This window comes from Salmo salar, chromosome ssa01 (assembly GCF_905237065.1).
Source record: "Salmo salar chromosome ssa01, Ssal_v3.1, whole genome shotgun sequence".
NCBI classification, from domain to species: Eukaryota; Metazoa; Chordata; class Actinopteri; order Salmoniformes; family Salmonidae; genus Salmo; species Salmo salar.
In genome coordinates this window covers 91,721,301-91,739,182 of record NC_059442.1, presented here as the reverse complement: position 1 = coordinate 91,739,182, position 17,882 = coordinate 91,721,301, and the positions used below count along the sequence as shown (strand labels likewise).

At 46.7% G+C, this 17,882-nt stretch overlaps 1 protein-coding gene across 1 annotated transcript in view; it reads left to right on the top strand.

The window, feature by feature from the left end:
* The window catches only part of LOC106610271 (fatty acid synthase), a 42,442-nt gene extending 25,269 nt beyond the window's left edge, over positions 1 to 17,173 (top strand). The window contains exons 20-43 of the mRNA XM_014209529.2: positions 141 to 320; positions 398 to 601; positions 846 to 1,162; positions 1,317 to 1,718; positions 1,930 to 2,094; positions 2,178 to 2,293; positions 2,465 to 2,619; positions 2,831 to 3,034; positions 3,145 to 3,295; positions 3,690 to 3,868; positions 3,968 to 4,087; positions 5,485 to 5,607; positions 5,709 to 5,932; positions 6,182 to 6,380; positions 6,721 to 6,872; positions 7,907 to 7,998; positions 8,239 to 8,633; positions 8,804 to 8,992; positions 9,070 to 9,297; positions 11,412 to 11,470; positions 11,570 to 11,722; positions 13,506 to 13,604; positions 15,074 to 15,325; positions 15,405 to 17,173. Of these exons, the coding sequence (XP_014065004.2) occupies positions 141 to 320; positions 398 to 601; positions 846 to 1,162; positions 1,317 to 1,718; positions 1,930 to 2,094; positions 2,178 to 2,293; positions 2,465 to 2,619; positions 2,831 to 3,034; positions 3,145 to 3,295; positions 3,690 to 3,868; positions 3,968 to 4,087; positions 5,485 to 5,607; positions 5,709 to 5,932; positions 6,182 to 6,380; positions 6,721 to 6,872; positions 7,907 to 7,998; positions 8,239 to 8,633; positions 8,804 to 8,992; positions 9,070 to 9,297; positions 11,412 to 11,470; positions 11,570 to 11,722; positions 13,506 to 13,604; positions 15,074 to 15,325; positions 15,405 to 15,542 (4,496 nt within the window). The 3' untranslated portion in view covers positions 15,543 to 17,173. The remainder of the gene's footprint in view (positions 1 to 140; positions 321 to 397; positions 602 to 845; positions 1,163 to 1,316; positions 1,719 to 1,929; positions 2,095 to 2,177; positions 2,294 to 2,464; positions 2,620 to 2,830; positions 3,035 to 3,144; positions 3,296 to 3,689; positions 3,869 to 3,967; positions 4,088 to 5,484; positions 5,608 to 5,708; positions 5,933 to 6,181; positions 6,381 to 6,720; positions 6,873 to 7,906; positions 7,999 to 8,238; positions 8,634 to 8,803; positions 8,993 to 9,069; positions 9,298 to 11,411; positions 11,471 to 11,569; positions 11,723 to 13,505; positions 13,605 to 15,073; positions 15,326 to 15,404) is intronic.
* Positions 17,174 to 17,882: the final 709 nt, after the last annotated feature.

Genomic DNA, 17,882 nt, shown 5'->3' with positions numbered 1-17,882 from the left:
ACCTCTTTATGAAGGCTTACTTACTACTGGGTGGCTACTAAGATGGGTCATTTGTTGTAGTAAGTACTAGAAGTTGTTTTCCTCAGTCATTGGTTGATTCCCTCTGATCTTGCCCTCTCCCTGTCTGTGATTGGATGTAGGTGACAGTGGGAAGCTACAGTGGACCGATAACTGGGTGACCTTCCTGGACACCATGCTGCAGATGATCGTGGTTGGCCTATCAGGACGCAGCCTTCGCCTGCCCACGCGGATCCGCTCTGTGTGTGTGGACCCCAACATCCACCAGGAGAGGGTCACTGACTATGCAGAGGGGAAGAAAGGTGTGTAAAAACACACACTCGACTCAATATTAAGTATGTTTATTATTTCCTCTGACTGTTCCCTCTCCATCATCCAGCTGTGGATGTACACGTCAGCCGTTGCCTTGACAACATTGTGGCGGGCGGAGTCCAGATCTGCGGCCTGCACGCCACGGTAGCGCCACGTCGTCAGCAGCAACAGAGCCCGCCCACGCTGGAGGAATTTGTGTTCGTTCCCTACCTGGAGACAGAATGCCTGTCAGCCAATGACAAACTAGGAGACCAACTAAAGAACTGCAAAGGTTAGATGTCTACTTCCTGTTGCCTTTATAATCCCAACAGTGAGAAAATAATTTGGCTTTCAGCTTCACTGTTTTAAAATACCTATGCAGCCCGTACCTATGCAGCCCGTACCTATGCAGCCCGTACCTATGCAGCCCTTACCTATGCAAATAATACTAAAAAGAATCACAAAGGGTTAAATACTGTAGATCTAATTGGATTCCTTTTTAAAATACATGTTCTGTGTTTCATGCATCTCTCCAGGTCTGATCTACAAGCTGCAGAAGAAGCTGGCTCCTCAGGGCGTCAAGCTCTTCATCCCTGGTCTAGAGGGGGTGTCTGACCCTGCTGTACCCAGCCCAGAGCCCTCTGAGCCTGGCTTGCTGCGGCTGCTGTCCCTGCTGTGCGGTCTGGAGCTGAACGGTAACCTGCGGTCAGAGCTGGAGCAGACTGTTGAGAAGGAGAGGGGTTGTTTCCTCCAGGACACCCTGCTACAAGGCCTGCTGGACGGCCCAGCCCTCAGACACTGCCTGGACACAGCCCTGGAGAACTCTACCCCCGGGAAGATCAAAGTCCTGGAGGTGAGCTAGACTTCCAAAGCCTTTGTTTGGGGACACGATAAAGAGATTTAACAAGAAGAAAGTGACAAAGCAAACCTATTTGAATGATTCTTTATTACTTCTCCTAGGCCATCAGACTCTCCTCTCTAACCCAGCTCTGTCTCTCCCGCCTCAGGCTCTCTCCAGCGACGGTCGTCTCTTCTCCCGCGCCGTGCCCCTCCTCAACATCCAGCCCATGCTCCGCCTTGACTACGTTGCCACGGCAATGACCCTCGACCTCCTGACCCCCCATCAGACCACCCTGGACGCCCTGGGTGTCACAGCGGCGCAGTGGGACCCCCACCAGGGCCCCGTGCCTGGGGGAGCAGTCGGAGGGGCTGACCTGGTGGTGTGTAACCATGCCTGGGGGCCACTGGGGGCCGGGGCAGAGGTGGTGGTGGAGAACCTGGCCTCGGGGGCCAAAGAAGGGGGCTTTGTGATGCTCCACACCCTACTGAAGGGAGAGACGCTGTCGGAGACGGTGGCCTTCCTCACCTCCAAGGACAGCAAGGCCAACCGTCAGAGACTGTTCTCGCAGGTCAGTCGTACTGAAGTGGACAACGGAAGCCCAGAACTATTCTTAGCCCTTAGCAACTCTTCAAGTATTATAGCAGGGATCTATCAGCTTCAGGCAGTATTTAGTGAGGATCCATAAACTGACCATACATACAGTCTCATCTGTGACCGTTCTCTCAGTGATGACCTGTTATGTCTAATCCTGCAGCTGTTATTGTCCTCCTATTCTCTAGGCTGAGTGGGAGAAGGCGTTCTCTGATGCGTCTCTCAAATTGGTGGCTGTTAGGAAGTCCTTCTATGGCTCTGCCCTATTCCTGTGTCGCCGTCGGTTACCCAGCAAACAGCCCATCTTCCTGCCTGTGGACAGCATGGACTACCAGTGGGTGGACACACTCAAGGTGAGGGAAACGTGTGGCTCTGTGTCTGTGTTAACTCCTTTTTAAGTGCTTATAAGCCTTTATAACTGTCTCTCCCCCCCCAGGCGATGCTGGCTGAACCCTCGGACTCTCCGGTCTGGCTGACTGCTACCCAGGGCCACTCTGGGGTGGTGGGCATGGTCAACTGTCTACGCCAGGAGCCTGGTGGCAACCGCATACGGTGAGATAAAGCCTGGTTTGAAACAAGCCCTCGCCCCTTACCCTAGACTGTTGATCTGAAAGGATTGAATTGGTATTAGCAGCACAGATGTGTATATTAGAAAGGTAGTAGCTTGGCTGTTTATCACAGACTAAAGCTGTACCTCTCCTCTCGCTCTCTCTCTCCCCACAGGTGTGCATTTGTGTCCAACCTGTGTGAGTCCACTATGGCGCCCACCCTGCAGCCTACCCATAGTTCCATGAGGTCTGTGCTGGAGGGAGACTTGTGTATGAACGTGTTCAGGGATGGACACTGGGGAATGTTCAGACACCAGCTCATCTCTCAGGGTACGACAACCACGCTGCCATCTGCCTTCTCTCTTGCTCTAGCAAGATCTCAAAGGTTGCACCGCTGAGATATCGAGAGAGAGAATTCACACATTCAGTCATTGCATAGGAGCTTGATGATATAATTCTTCCCTAATGATAAATACTAGAACAGTTGATGTCAGACTAGCCCTAGGCTCAAGAATACCAAGCTGAACATCTTTCATCTCAGATCTGAGTGAGGAGTTGACAGAGCAAGCGTACGTTAACGTGTTGACCCGCGGTGACCTCTCCTCCCTGCGTTGGATCGCCTCGCCCCTCCGCCATTTTGTTGCGAGCAGCCCCCACGTGCAGCTGTGTCGCGTCTACTACAGCTCCCTGAACTTCAGAGACATCATGCTGGCTACCGGGAAACTGCCACCGGACGCCATCCCAGGTACACACATCACTTTGGAGACAAACGCACAGGGAAACTCCCGCACAGCCAGATTTACTCACACATACACACACAACAACCTGACTACCCTCCCCTCTCTCTCTCTGTAGGTGACCTGGCCCTGCAGCAGTGCATGTTGGGTATGGAGTTCTCAGGTCGTGACCCCAGCGGTAGGCGTGTGATGGGGCTGTTACCTGCTAAAGGCCTGGCCACCTGCGTCGACGCTGACACACGCTTCCTCTGGGACGTCCCAGACAGCTGGTGAGGCACTGGGATGATACCAAATGACACCCTATTCCCTATGCAGTGCACTTGAGTAGGAGTGCTGATCTTGGATGGGGGAGGCAGCGTAGCCTAGTGGTTAGAGCGTTGGACTAGTAAACGAAAGGTTGCAAGATCGAATCCCCGAGCTGACAAGGTAAAAATCTGTCATTCTGCCCCTGAACAAGGCAGTTAACCCACTGTTTCTTGCCTAGTTAAAAAAAGGACTATTTTAAATCATAATAACTAAGAGTGGGAAACTAATCCTAGATCAGCACTCCTATAATTTGGGAATACAGAAAATCTGATGTTCTGGGAATGGACTACCTATTTACTGGTGATGTCTAGCCTAATGACTAAGTTATGGTTAGTAACTTAAGGTTTCTCTCTCTAGGACCCTGGAGCAGGCTGCGTCGGTTCCAGTGGTCTATGCTACAGCCTACTACTCGCTGGTGGTGCGAGGCAGGCTCCGCCCAGGCGAGAGTGTTCTCATCCACTCAGGGTCAGGGGGCGTCGGCCAGGCTGCCATCGCCATCGCACTCAGTCAGCGCTGTAGGGTTTTCACTACTGTTGGTGAGTACCAGAGACCACACCCTCAGCCTGTTAGTGTCAGGATTGTCAGTGCATTTAGCCACAGATGTGTGTCTGTAACCTGTGTTTGTTCTGTCTCAGGTTCAGCAGAGAAGCGTGCCTACCTACAGGAGCGTTTCCCCCAGCTCACCGCTGAGTCCTTCGGCAACTCTAGAGACGCCACCTTCGAACAGCACGTCCTGCTACACACACAGGGAAAAGGTCAGACACACTTTAAGTATCCGCTCCTATCCAAACTTGCCTCACACAAAACTATACACACCCAACATGTCACTGAACTATCAAAATATGCAGTCATACCTTGCACACGTACCCTATGTTAAGCCATCAAATCCAGCCTCCCTTCCTCACAACCACTCATGTGCCATTTAGCAAATGCTTTTATCCAAAGTGACTTAGTCATGCGTGCATACGTTTTACATATTGGTGGCCCCAGTGGGAATTGAACCCATGTCCCTTGGCGTTGCAAGCTCCATGCTCTACCAACTGAGCCACAAAGGACCACTTAAATGTGGTCTTATTTATCCTGAATGTCTCTGTTTAGTGAACATGGTATTGTGTATCCTGGATGTCTCTATGTTTAGGAGTGAACATGGTGTTGTGTATCCTGGATGTCTCTATGTTTAGTGAACATGGTGTTGTGTATCCTGGATGTCTCTATGTTTAGTGAACATGGTGTTGTGTATCCTGGATGTCTCTATGTTTAGGAGTGAACATGGTGTTGTGTATCCTGGATGCCTCTGTGTTTAGGAGTGAACATGGTGTTGTGTATCCTGGATGTCTCTGTGTTTAGGAGTGAACATGGTGTTGTGTATCCTGGATGTCTCTATGTTTAGTGAACATGGTGTTGTGTATCCTGGATGCCTCTGTGTTTAGGAGTGAACATGGTGTTGTGTATCCTGGATGTCTCTATGTTTAGTGAACATGGTGTTGTGTATCCTGGATGCCTCTGTGTTTAGGAGTGAACATGGTGTTGTGTATCCTGGATGTCTCTGTGTTTAGGAGTGAACATGGTGTTGTGTATCCTGGATGTCTCTGTGTTTAGGAGTGAACATGGTGTTGTGTATCCTGGATGTCTCTGTGTTTAGGAGTGAACATGGTGTTGTGTATCCTGGATGTCTCTGTGTTTAGGAGTGAACATGGTGTTGTGTATCCTGGATGTCTCAGTGTTTAGGAGTGAACATGGTGTTGTGTATCCTGGATGTCTCAGTGTTTAGGAGTGAACATGGTGTTGTGTATCCTGGATGTCTCTGTGTTTAGGAGTGAACATGGTGTTGTGTATCCTGGATGTCTCTGTGTTTAGGAGTGAACATGGTGTTGTGTATCCTGGATGTCTCTGTGTTTAGGAGTGAACATGGTGTTGTGTATCCTGGATGTCTCTGTGTTTAGGAGTGAACATGGTGTTGTGTATCCTGGATGTCTCTGTGTTTAGGAGTGAACATGGTGTTGTGTATCCTGGATGTCTCTGTGTTTAGTGAACATGGTATTGTGTATCCTGGATGTCTCTGTGTTTAGGAGTGAACATGGTGTTGTGTATCCTGGATGTCTCTGTGTTTAGTGAACATGGTATTGTGTATCCTGGATGTCTCTGTGTTTAGGAGTGAACATGGTGTTGAACTCCCTGGCTGAGGAGAAACTACAGGCCAGTCTTCGCTGTCTGGCCCGACACGGACGCTTCCTGGAGATCGGCAAATACGACCTGTCCAACAACTCCCCTCTGGGTCAGTGCACTGCAACTGCTCTCTCCATGGCAGCCATTTTGTCCCCGACTCGCTGTGCCACTGCAGCTGAGCTTTCTGACCTGCGTTCCTATTTCCCTCAGGAATGGCTCTCTTCCTGAAGAATGTGGCGTTCCACGGAATCCTACTGGACGCCCTGTTTGAGGAGGGGAACAGGGAGTGGGAGGAGGTGTCCCAGCTGCTGAAGGAGGGCATTGTGGGAGGTGTAGTCAAGCCCCTGAGGACTACAGTGTTTGAGAGAGACCAGGTGGAGGAGGCCTTCAGATACATGGCCCAGGGAAAACACATCGGCAAAGTACAGCTGCAGGTCAGTGACTGAACCATTTGTACTCTTTCCTTAGCTGCTTTTTCTCCCTCACAAAAAATGATGTTTCCATTTCCTCACTTTGCTTTTTAAACCTTTCCATCACTTGTTTTTTTCCCTTTTCGCCTTCTTTTTCCTCTCAACACAGACATATTACACTTTTATGATGCTGTTGTAACAGTTATTCCTACTAATCACATCACTTTTGAATTCTAGTCAGATATCTGTGTTGTATCTGATGTCTTTCTCTAGGTGCGTTCTGAGGAGATGGGTAATGGTATCCAGGCGGTGGGCTCACCCCTCCCTGCCATCTGCCGTACCTTCTGCCCCGCCTCCCACTCTTACATCATCACCGGGGGACTGGGTGGCTTCGGGCTGGAACTCGCCCATTGGCTGACGGAGAGGGGCGCCCGCAAACTGGTGCTCACCTCCAGATCGGGCATCCGCAACGGTAAGAGAGAGACAATAACTTTTACCACTAACTAGGTTAGTACTCTTCCATTTTTACATGTGTGTTGTTCTGTAAAGCCAAGCCATTGTGCTAGGCAAGTCAGTTAAGAACAAATTCTTATTTTACAATGACAGCCTACCAGAGAACAGTGGGTTAGCTGCCTTGTTCAGGGGCAGAACAACAGATTTTTACCTTGTCAGCTCGGGGATTCAACCTAGCAACCTTTTGGTTACTGGTCCAATGCTCTAACCACTAGGCTAACTGCCACCCATTAGCTACACACTGCTGATTTGTTAGTGACAGTTCAGTCACCTTTGTCATTGTCGGTTCATGTTGCTAGGTTACCAGGCGAAGCGCGTGCGTGAGTGGCAGGGGATGGGCGTGCAGGTGCTGGTGTCGACCAGTGACGTCAGCACCCAGGAGGGGGCGGAGCAACTCATTAATGAGGCCTGCAGGTTGGGGCCTGTGGGAGGAGTCTTTCACCTTGCCATGGTAACGACCCCCTCCTACATGTACACTGTTCTCACCTGTCTCTCTCACCTGTCGTAACCTGTCTCCTTTACCTGTCCCTGTTTCACCTGTCTTAACCTGTCTCCTTCACCTGTCTTAACCTGTCTCCTTCACCTGTCTTAACCTGTCTCCTTCACCTGTCCCTGTTTCACCTGTCTTAACCTGTCTCCTTCACCTGTCTTCACCTGTCTCCTTCACCTGTCCCTGTTTCACCTGTCTTAACCTGTCTCCTTCACCTGTCCCTGTCCTTTTCACTGTCTTCTTCACCTGTCTTAACCTGTCTCCTTCACCTGTCCCTGTTTCACCTGTCTTAACCTGTCTCCTTCACCTGTCTTCACCTGTCTCCTTCACCTGTCCCTGTTTCACCTGTCTTAACCTGTCTCCTTCACCTGTCTTCACCTGTCCCTGTTTCACCTGTCTCCTTCACCTGTCTTAACCTGTCTCCTTCACCTGTCCCTGTTTCACCTGTCTCCTTCACCTGTCTTAACCTGTCTCCTTCACCTGTCCCTGTTTCACCTGTCTTAACCTGTCTCCTTCACCTGTCTTAACCTGTCTCCTTCACCTGTCCCTGTTTCACCTGTCTTAACCTGTCTCCTTCACCTGTCCCTGTTTCACCTGTCTTAACCTGTCTCCTTCACCTGTCTTAACCTGTCTCCTTCACCTGTCTTAACCTGTCTCCTTCACCTGTCTTCACCTGTCCCTGTTTCACCTGTCTTCACCTGTCCCTGTTTCACCTGTCTTCACCTGTCCCTGTTTCACCTGTCTCCTTCACCTGTCTCCTTCACCTGTCTTCACCTGTCTCCTTCACCTGTCTCCTTCACCTGTCTTCACCTGTCTCCTTCACCTGTCTTCACCTGTCTCCTTCACCTGTCTCCTTCACCTGTCTTAACCTGTCTCCTTCACCTGTCTCCTTCACCTGTCCCTGTTTCACCTGTCTCCTTCACCTGTCCCTGTTTCACCTGTCTTAACATCTCTCTCTCTAACCTGTCTGTCTCTCTCCTGTCTGTGTGTACCAGGTGCTGAAGGATGGTATGCTAGAGAATCTGACTCCTCAGCTGTTCCTGGATGTCAACAAACCCAAATACAACGGCACCCTCCACCTAGACAAGTGAGATGACATTCTCCAGCCTAATATAGTGTTATCCTCAACCTTGGCTCTGCCTCGCTTGCCTCGGAAGAAAGTCAAATTAGTTTGGTTTGAATTTAAGGTGAAATCCAAGACAATGGTTGAAAAACAAAAATAGTATAGATTTTAGAGCAACAAATATTTGAGACTCACATTTGAAACCCACATTATCAAATTTTGGAGACAAAATGAATGTCTCATATGCTTATTTTTTGTCCTCAGTATGACCAGAATGATGTGTCCAGACCTCAGTTACTTCGTAGCCTTCTCCTCTGTGAGCTGCGGCCGCGGCAACGCCGGCCAAAGTAACTATGGTTACGCCAACTCTGCCATGGAGCGCGTGTGTGAGCAGCGGCTTCACGACGGCCTGCCTGGATTGGCTGTCCAGTGGGGCGCCATTGGTGACGTGGGCGTTGTCCTGGAGACCATGGGCGGTAATGACGTGGTGGTGGGTGGGACTCTCCCGCAGCGCATCACTTCCTGTTTGGAGGTGCTGGACCGCTTCCTGTGCGAGCGTCGTCCGGTGATGTCGAGCTTCGTGCTGGCAGAGAGGAGCGTGGTGAAGAGCGAAGGAACAGGACAGAGAGACCTGGTGGATGCTGTTGCTCATATACTGGGTAAGAGAGGTTCCATTCTGGTATTCCAGAAGTCATGCTTATTGCCATCTGATTTTGGGAATCTTCCAACTGGGATTTCTGAGAATTTTGGGAAAGTGGCCAGTATTTTGCATCCCTAATTTGGTATGTATTCATGATGTGTAACTTCTCACCCTCCCTCCCTCTCTCAGGTGTACGTGATGTCAGCAGCCTGAACGCTGACGCCTCATTGGCTGATCTGGGTCTGGACTCTCTGATGGGCGTGGAAGTGCGTCAGACACTGGAGCGCGACTACGACATTGTCATGGCGATGAGGGAGATCCGACAGCTCACCATCAACAAGCTCAGAGAGCTGTCCAGCCAACCGGCAGGAACGACAGGTGTGTGGGTGTTGTGTGTGTTGTGTGTGTGTTTCTTGGGCTCATGTCTCTCGCTCTCTTTCTCACTCTCACTCTAGAGTCCCGTCAGTCTCCAGTGAAGAAGGGAGGAGTGCGTTCTCTGTTGGAGTCGGACCTCAGTTTGATGCTGGTCAACCCAGACAGCCCCACGGTCTCACGTCTCAACGAGGTGCAGAGTGTTGAGCGCCCGCTGTTCCTGGTCCACCCTATAGAGGGCTCCATCGCTGCCTTCCGCACGCTCACCGCCAAGCTCAGTGTTCCCTGCTACGGCCTGCAGTGCACCAAAGGTACACATGAAGACATACACACACATGTACGCACAAGTACAGTGCCTTGCAAAAGTATTCATCCCCTTGGCGTGTTTCCTATTTTGTTGCATTACAACCTGTAATTTAAATGGATTTTTATTTGTGTTTCATGTAATGGACATACACAAAATAGTCCAAATTGGTGAAGTGAAATGAAAAAAATAACTTGTTTAAAAAAATTCTAAACGGAAAAGTGGTGTGTGCATATGTATTCACCCCCTTTGCTATGACGCTCCAAAAATAAGATCTGGTGCAACCAGTTACCTTCAGAAGTCACATAATTAGTTAGATTGCACACAGGTGGACTTTATTTAAGTGGCATATGATCTCAGTATATATACACCTGTTCTGAAAGGCCCCAGATCCTGCAACACCACTAAGCAAGGGGCACCACCAAGCAAGTGGCACCATGAAGACCAAGGAGCTCTCCAAACAGGTCAGGGACAAAGTTGTGGAGAAGTACAGAACAGGGTTGGGTTATAAAAAAAAATATCCAAAACTTTGAACATCCCACAGAGGACCCTTTTTAAATCCATTATTAAAAAATGTAAAGAATATAGCACCACAATAAACCTGCCGAGAGAGGGCCACCCACCAAAACTCACGGACCATGCAAGGAGGGCATTAATCAGAGAGGCAACAAAGAGACCAAAGATAACCCTGAAGGAGCTACAAAAATCCACAGCGGAGATTGGAGTATCTGTTCAGGCGACCGCTTTAAGCCGTACACTCCACAGAGCTGGGCTTTACGGAAGAGTGTCCAGAAGAAAATAAGCAAACATGGTTGGTGTTCACCAAAAGGCTTGTGGGAGACTCCCCAAACATATGGAAGAAGGTACTCTGGTCAGATGAGACTAAAATTGAGCTTTTTGGCCATCAAGAAAAACGCTATGTCTGGTGCAATCCCAACACCTCTCATCACCCGAGAACACCATCCCCACAGTGAAGCATGGTGGTGGCAGCATCATGCTGTGGGGATGTTTTTCATCGGCAGGGACTGGGACACTGGTCAGAATTGAAGGAATAATGGATGGCGCTAAATACAGGGAAATTCTTGAGGGGATCCTGTTTCAGTCTTCCAGAGATTTGACACTGGGACAGAGGTTCACCTTCCAGCAGGACAATGACCCTAAGCATACTGCTAAAGCAACACTCAAGTGGTTTAAGGGAAAACATGTAAATGTCTTAGAATGGCCTAGTCAAAGCCCAGACCTCAATCCAATTGATAATATATGGTATGACTTAAAGATTGCTGTACACCAGTGGAACCCATCCAACTTGAAGGAGCTGGAGCAGTTTTGCCTTGAAGAATGGGCAAAAATTCCAGTGGCTAGATGTGCCAAGCTTATAGAGACATACCCCAAGAGACTTGCAGCTGTAATTGCTACAAAAGGTGGCTCTACAAAGTATGGACTTTGGGGGGTTGAATAGTTAGTTATGCACGCTCAAGTTCAGTTTTTTTTGTCTTATTTCTTATTTCACAAGAAGAAATATTTTGCATCTTCAAAGTGGTAGGCATGTTGTGTAAATCAAATGATACAACCCCCCCTCCCAAAAATCTATTTTAATTCCTGGTTGTAAGGCAACAAAATAGGAACAATGCCAAGGGGGGTTGAATACTTTCGCAAACCACTTTATTCATAGTCACACAAACTCCCTCCTCTCTCTCTCTCATTCTCATACTGATACAGTTACGCCACACACTCTCGCTCTAAAGTTGTAAACAATTAATCAAGTCGCCACCTGGACTATTTACATTGCCCCCCCCCCCTTTCTTTTTAAGCTGCTGCTACTCACTGTTTATTATCTATGCATCATGACTTCACCACTACCTACATTACAAATGATCTTGACTAACCTGTACCCCTGCACACTGACTCGGTACTGGTATCCCCTGTATATAGTTTCGTTATTGTTATTTTATTGTGTTAATATTTACTGAATAAACTAAAAGTAAAACAATTCTTAACTCTATTTTTTGAACAGTATTGTTGGTTAAGGGCTTGTAAGTAAGCATTTCACTGTTGTTTTCGGCGCATGGGACAACTAAAGTTTGATTTAACCTTGATCTAAATGACCATCCATCTCTCTAGCTGCTCCTTTGGACAGTATCCAGTCGCTGGCTGCATACTATGTGGAGTGTATATGTCAGGTACGTAATATACTAACCACAACTTTGTAATGTACATTTAGATAAATTATAGATAATTTGTGATTTATAAATAACTGTCTCTGATTTTTTTGTGTAAAGGTGCAATCAGAGGGTCCGTACCGAATCGCCGGATACTCCTTTGGAGCCTGTGTGGCGTTTGAGATGTGTTCTCAGCTGCAGGCACAGGGTAGAACCGTAGAGTACCTCTTCCTCTTCGACGGATCACACTCCTACGTCGCCGCTTACACACAGGTGAGCGCTTACGGACACGTGGATACACGGACGGACACGGACGGACGGACACGGACGGACGGACACGGACGGACACGGGCAGACACAGACGGACGCGGATACACACGCGGATAACAGACGGACACGGATACACACACGGACGCGGATACACACACACACACATGCATACAGACAGACGCATGGATATACACACGGATACAGACACACACACACAGACACACACAGACACATGGGTACACACACGGACCACATGGATACACAGACACATCGGTGATACATGTGTCTACATACTGACACACAGATGACATGTTAACAGGATGCACATGTACACAGAGGCCCTCAGGCACATTCATACTCAGTTACCTCAAAGTGAACTCTACTGCAACACTCCTAACCTCATGATTAACCACAGTGTAGAGTTAGAATACCAACATGGACCACAGTGTAGTGTAGAGTTATGAACCACAGTGTAGTGTAGAGTTAGAATACCAACATGAACCACAGTGTAGTGTAGAGTTAGAATACCAACATGGACCACAGTGTAGTGTAGAGTTAGAATACCAACATGGACCACAGTGTAGTGTAGAGTTAGAATACCAACATGAACCACAGTGTAGTGTAGAGTTAGAATACCAACATGAACCACAGTGTAGTGTAGAGTTAGAATACCAACATTGACCACAGTGTAGTGTAGAGTTAGAATACCAACATGGACCACAGTGTAGTGTAGAGTTAGAATACCAACATGGACCACAGTGTAGTGTTATGTGACGTTAGAATACCAACATGAACCACAGTGTAGTGTAGAGTTAGAATACCAACATGAACCACAGTGTAGTGTAGAGTTAGAATACCAACATTGACCACAGTGTAGTGTAGAGTTAGAATACCAACATGAACCACAGTGTAGTGTAGAGTTAGAATACCAACATGAACCACAGTGTAGTGTAGAGTTAGAATACCAACATGGACCACAGTGTAGTGTAGAGTTAGAATACCAACATGGACCACAGTGTAGTGTAGAGTTAGAATACCAACATGAACCACAGTGTAGTGTAGAGTTAGAATACCAACATGGACCACAGTGTAGTGTAGAGTTAGAATACCAACATGGACCACAGTGTAGTGTAGAGTTAGAATACCAACATTACCACAGTGTAGTGTAGAGTTAGAATACCAACATGGACCACAGTGTAGTGTAGAGTTAGAATACCAACATGAACCACAGTGTAGTGTAGAGTTAGAATACCAACATGGACCACAGTGTAGTGTAGAGTTAGAATACCAACATGGACCACAGTGTAGTGTAGAGTTAGAATACCAACATGGACCACAGTGTAGTGTAGAGTTAGAATACCAACATGGACCACAGTGTAGTGTAGAGTTAGAATACCAACATGGACCACAGTGTAGTGTAGAGTTAGAATACCAACATGGACCACAGTGTAGTGTAGAGTTAGAATACCAACATGGACCACAGTGTAGTGTAGAGTTAGAATACCAACATGGACCACAGTGTAGTGTAGAGTTAGAATACCAACATGGACCACAGTGTAGTGTAGAGTTAGAATACCAACATGGACCACAGTGTAGTGTAGAGTTAGAATACCAACATGGACCACAGTGTAGTGTAGAGTTAGAATACCAACATTGACCACAGTGTAGTGTAGAGTTAGAATACCAACATGGACCACAGTGTAGTGTAGAGTTAGAATACCAACATGGACCACAGTGTAGTGTTATGTGGAGTTGGAATACCAACATTAAGTTATTTTCCTTTCAGAGCTACAAATCCAAGCTGACCCCTGGTAAAGAGTCAGAGGCAGAGACTGAAGCTATGTGTGCCTTCATCCAGCAGTTTACTGGCATCGAGTACAGCAAGGTACACTGCACCCCCCCTCTCTCTCCCCCCCTCTCTCTGTACCTCTTTCTCTCTCTGTGTACCTCTCTCTGTACCCCGCTCTCTCTCTCTCTCTCTGTGTACCTCCCTCTCTGTCTCTCTCTGTCTCCCCCTTGTGAAACATATGTTTACATTGCCAAAGCAAGTGAAATGGATAATAAGCAAAAGTTAAATAAATAATATAAAATTAACAATAAACATTACATTCACATGTTCCAAAAGAATAAAGACATTTCAATTGTCAATATGTGCAAATAGTTCAAGAACAAAAGGGAAAATACATTTACATAAATATGGGTTGTATTTACAATGGTGTTTGTTCTTCACTTGTTGCCCTTTTCTTGTGGCAACAGGTCACACATCTTGCTGTTGTGATTGCACACTGTGGTATTTCACCCAATAGATTCATCAAAATTGGATTTGTTTTCAAATTCTTTGTGGATCTGTGTAATCTGAGGGAAATATGTGTCTCTAATATTGTCATACATTTGGCAGGAGGTTAGGAAGTGCAGCTCAGTTTCCACCTCATTTTGTGGGCAGTGTGCACATAGCCTGTCTTCTCTTGAGAGCCAGTTCTGCCTACGGCGGCCTTTCTCAATAGCAAGGCTATAATCACTGAGTCTGTACATAGTCAAAGATTTTCTTAATTTTTGGTCAGTCATATTCTGCCACTGTGTACTATCTGTTTAGGGCCAAAGATCATTCTAGTTTGCTCTGTTTCTTTGTTACTACTTTCTAATGTATCAAGTAATTATCTTTTTGTATTCTCATGATTTGGTTGGGTCTAATTGTGTTGCTGTGCTGGAGCTGTGGGGTCTGTTTGTGTTTGTGAACAGAGCCCCAGGACCAGCTTGCTTAGGGGACTCTTCTCCAGGTTCATCTCTCTGTAGGTGATGGCTTTGTTATGGAAGGTTTGGGATTCACTTCCTTTCAGGTGGTTGTAGAATTTAACGTCTCTTTTCTGGATTTTGATTAGCTGGTTATCGGCCCAAACTTTAGACATTTGACTTCAGATTCTAGTAGGGTGAGGCCGGGTGCTGCAGACTGTTCTAGTGTCGTCGCCAATTCGTTGATATATATGTTTAAGAGGGCAGGGCTTAAGCTGCATCCCTGTCTCACCCCATGGCCCTGTGGAAATGTGTTTTTTTGACAATTTTAACCCCACACTTGTTGTTTGTTTACATGGATGAAAAACATACAACATTATAAAATCTAACACCACTTTCCATCAATTTGTATACCAGACCCTCGTGCCAAATTGAGTCAAGTTTTTTTTTAAATCAACAAAGCCTTTGTTTCGGGTTGTTTGTTTGTCACTTAGGGTGTGCATGGTGAATACGTGGTCTGTCGTCCAGTAATTTGGTAAAAAGCCAATTTGATATTTGCTCAGTACATTGTTTTCACTGAGTAAATGTACAAGTCTGCTGTTAATGATAAATCTCTCTGTCCAGTTGTTGGAGACCCTCCTCCCTCTGTCTGATCTGAAGGCCCGTGTCAACATGGCGGTGGACCTCATCACCTCCAGCCATAAGAACGTCAGTAAAGACTCCCTGCGATTCGCCGCCGCCACATTCTACTACAAACTCAAGGCTGCCGACAGTTACGTCCCGGCAACCAAATACCATGGCAACGTCACCCTGCTCCGCGCCAAGGCCAGCAGCGACTACGGAGACAACCTGGGGGCCGACTACAAACTGAATGAGGTGATTGCACACACACACACACACACACACACACACACACACACACACTACTATAATAACTGGTTTTGTTTCTCCCCAGGTGTGTGATGGTAAGGTGTCGGTTCACGTCATCGAGGGAGACCACCGCAGCTTCCTGGAAGGAGAGGGGGTTGAGTCTATCAGCAGCATCATCCACAGCTCATTGGCCGAGCCACGCATCAGTGCCCGAGAGGGTTAGACCAGTCCCGCCCATTTCCAGCCCTCTCCCCCAATAGCATCAACTTCTCCTATCATCAAATCTAAACCCCATTGATCATTACATATAATGGACGCAATCCCCCACCAATTAAAGCTTGTCTCGCTGCCACAGGGTATGTTCCCATGGGAACAAAACGTGCTGTATGTTATGCTACCAATAAGGTCCTCTCTTTTTTTATCCTGTCTCTTTATCATGTTTGGAATGGTAGAATAAATGTCCATACTGATAATCCTGCTACAACTGGAAACACGCTGGCTCAACCCAATTGCTAGCCTAGCGTGTGAGCCTGGCTGTGTTGCCAACTGACTAGTGACTAGATAACCTACCTAGCTGATGTGTTATGAAACTGCTAAACGGTGTGTTGTTACCTTGATGATAAAGCTGTGTGGGTGGACCCTTTTATGATCCCTATTTTAGTAGATTTTGATGTGTTTTGTTGCCTTGCAGAGATGGTGACTGTTGTAGTATTGTTACACTGGTCTACTTAAGGTAGGTTCACACAGTGACATGCATAAGACTCCTCAACTTGAGAACTAAAGGTGTTACTGTCGCTACAAGGAAATGGATAAAGTGTTTGACTGATGCCATATTTGATCAAGTTAATGACTTTATTACCTAGCTGTTTCCTAGACTCCATGTCTTTCCAGTTAAGAACTGAACCTTTTGAAAACAACAGTATTCTTCTGGGTTGAGATCTGTGTGTGTTGTCTTTTCTGTGTGAGTACACCTTTTTAAGAGGACTGATTAGATATCTACAGTTCACGTTTCTATGATGTTGGGTTTTTTTTAAAGAAAAAAAGTCATTTAAGTTGCTGCTGTTTAAAAATGTATGATGTTCTATGTGACCACAATGGGTTACTAAATTATCATTGTTGTCTTTTCCTTAAATGGGAAGACATTTTCCAACATTCCTGAAATATTGTTACACGACTCATTTTAAATATTTGAATATTGCTGCTGTCAACATGCAATGCTTCAAAACTCTTTGTCACTTATTTGAAAGGAAATTGAGCAATAGTCCAGTATTTGGGTAGTGCCATACAAGTGATGTCCTGCTAAACCTGTGGTCGTGTTCACTAGGGCACAACGTAGCAAAATGCTTTGCAACTGAAGATGAGCGTTCATGTTTGGTGCCCACTGAACATGACCAGATTTGACTGTCTCACTGAAAGAGTAGTAGTTTGTCCAAGCTTCCATTTTGTTTGTAATGTGGAATCATTGATCTGAAGAACGGGCCTTGTTGAGGAGTAGGTAGAATTGACCCCTAACCACTAGTCCAGAAACAGATATTTTACTGTCCTCCCGTTAGGACTGTTGGGAGGGTAATCTGATCCTATTGTAGATCTGTGGTTACCAGGCAACTTTATACCTCTATCTGTTTTTGACTCCCATGATCTTTGCTGTCCCCTAAAGGTCCTCTAAGATCTTGGGTCCAATCCCAGAATGCAACACACTGACCTGACTTCTGAGACTTCTAATCAGGTCTATGAAGAGTCAGGTGACTGTGTTGAGCCCTGTGATTGGCTGCAGTAAAAAGGAGGAGGAAATTGACGGTGTGCTCCTCTAGTTGTATTTATTGTATTAGTCCAAATAAAGAGCTCTCACTAACATCCTGCCTCACTGTCTGTTCTATGTAAACTTAACAAGGACATTATAGTTCTCAGCAAGTACTGTATTCAGCATATTCAACTGATTTTAGAGGTTGGCATGGAATATAATGAGAGAACTTGTTATGCACCAAATACTTAGTAGGGGTTACTTTATTGCCCTGGGCAAGTGAACTGGGCAAGTTCAGGCTGATCTGTGGTTGTCCCATTAGGCAGGTGACATTTTTCACTGAAAACAACCAACCACAGCCTGTAGCCTGATCTTTCTGGTTCCTCCCAAGTGTCAGTCTTTCACTTAAACAAGTTATGACGTTTGTGTGTAAACAGCTTTTTTCACAAGTGTCTATAATCTTCGGGCATTCATGACATACTCCTGGCCTTTCACACCTTAATGTCAAGCTCTGCGTATAACTGACCATACATCCCCACACGTTCCTTATGCAATCAGATGTCGTGTGTCTCTAAATGGGTGTTATTCCTTTGCTGGTCATGTGTTTGTGTCGTATAGAAGTTACCACTAAAAAGTCACACCGCATTTGGCTATGAGGGCCATCACACAGCATTTGGCTATGAGGGCCATCACACAGCATTTGGCTGAGGGCCATCACACAGCATTTGGCTATGAGGGCCATCACACAGCATTTGGCTATGAGGGCCATCACACAGCATTCGGCTATGAGGGCCATCACACAGCATTCAGCTATGAGGGCCA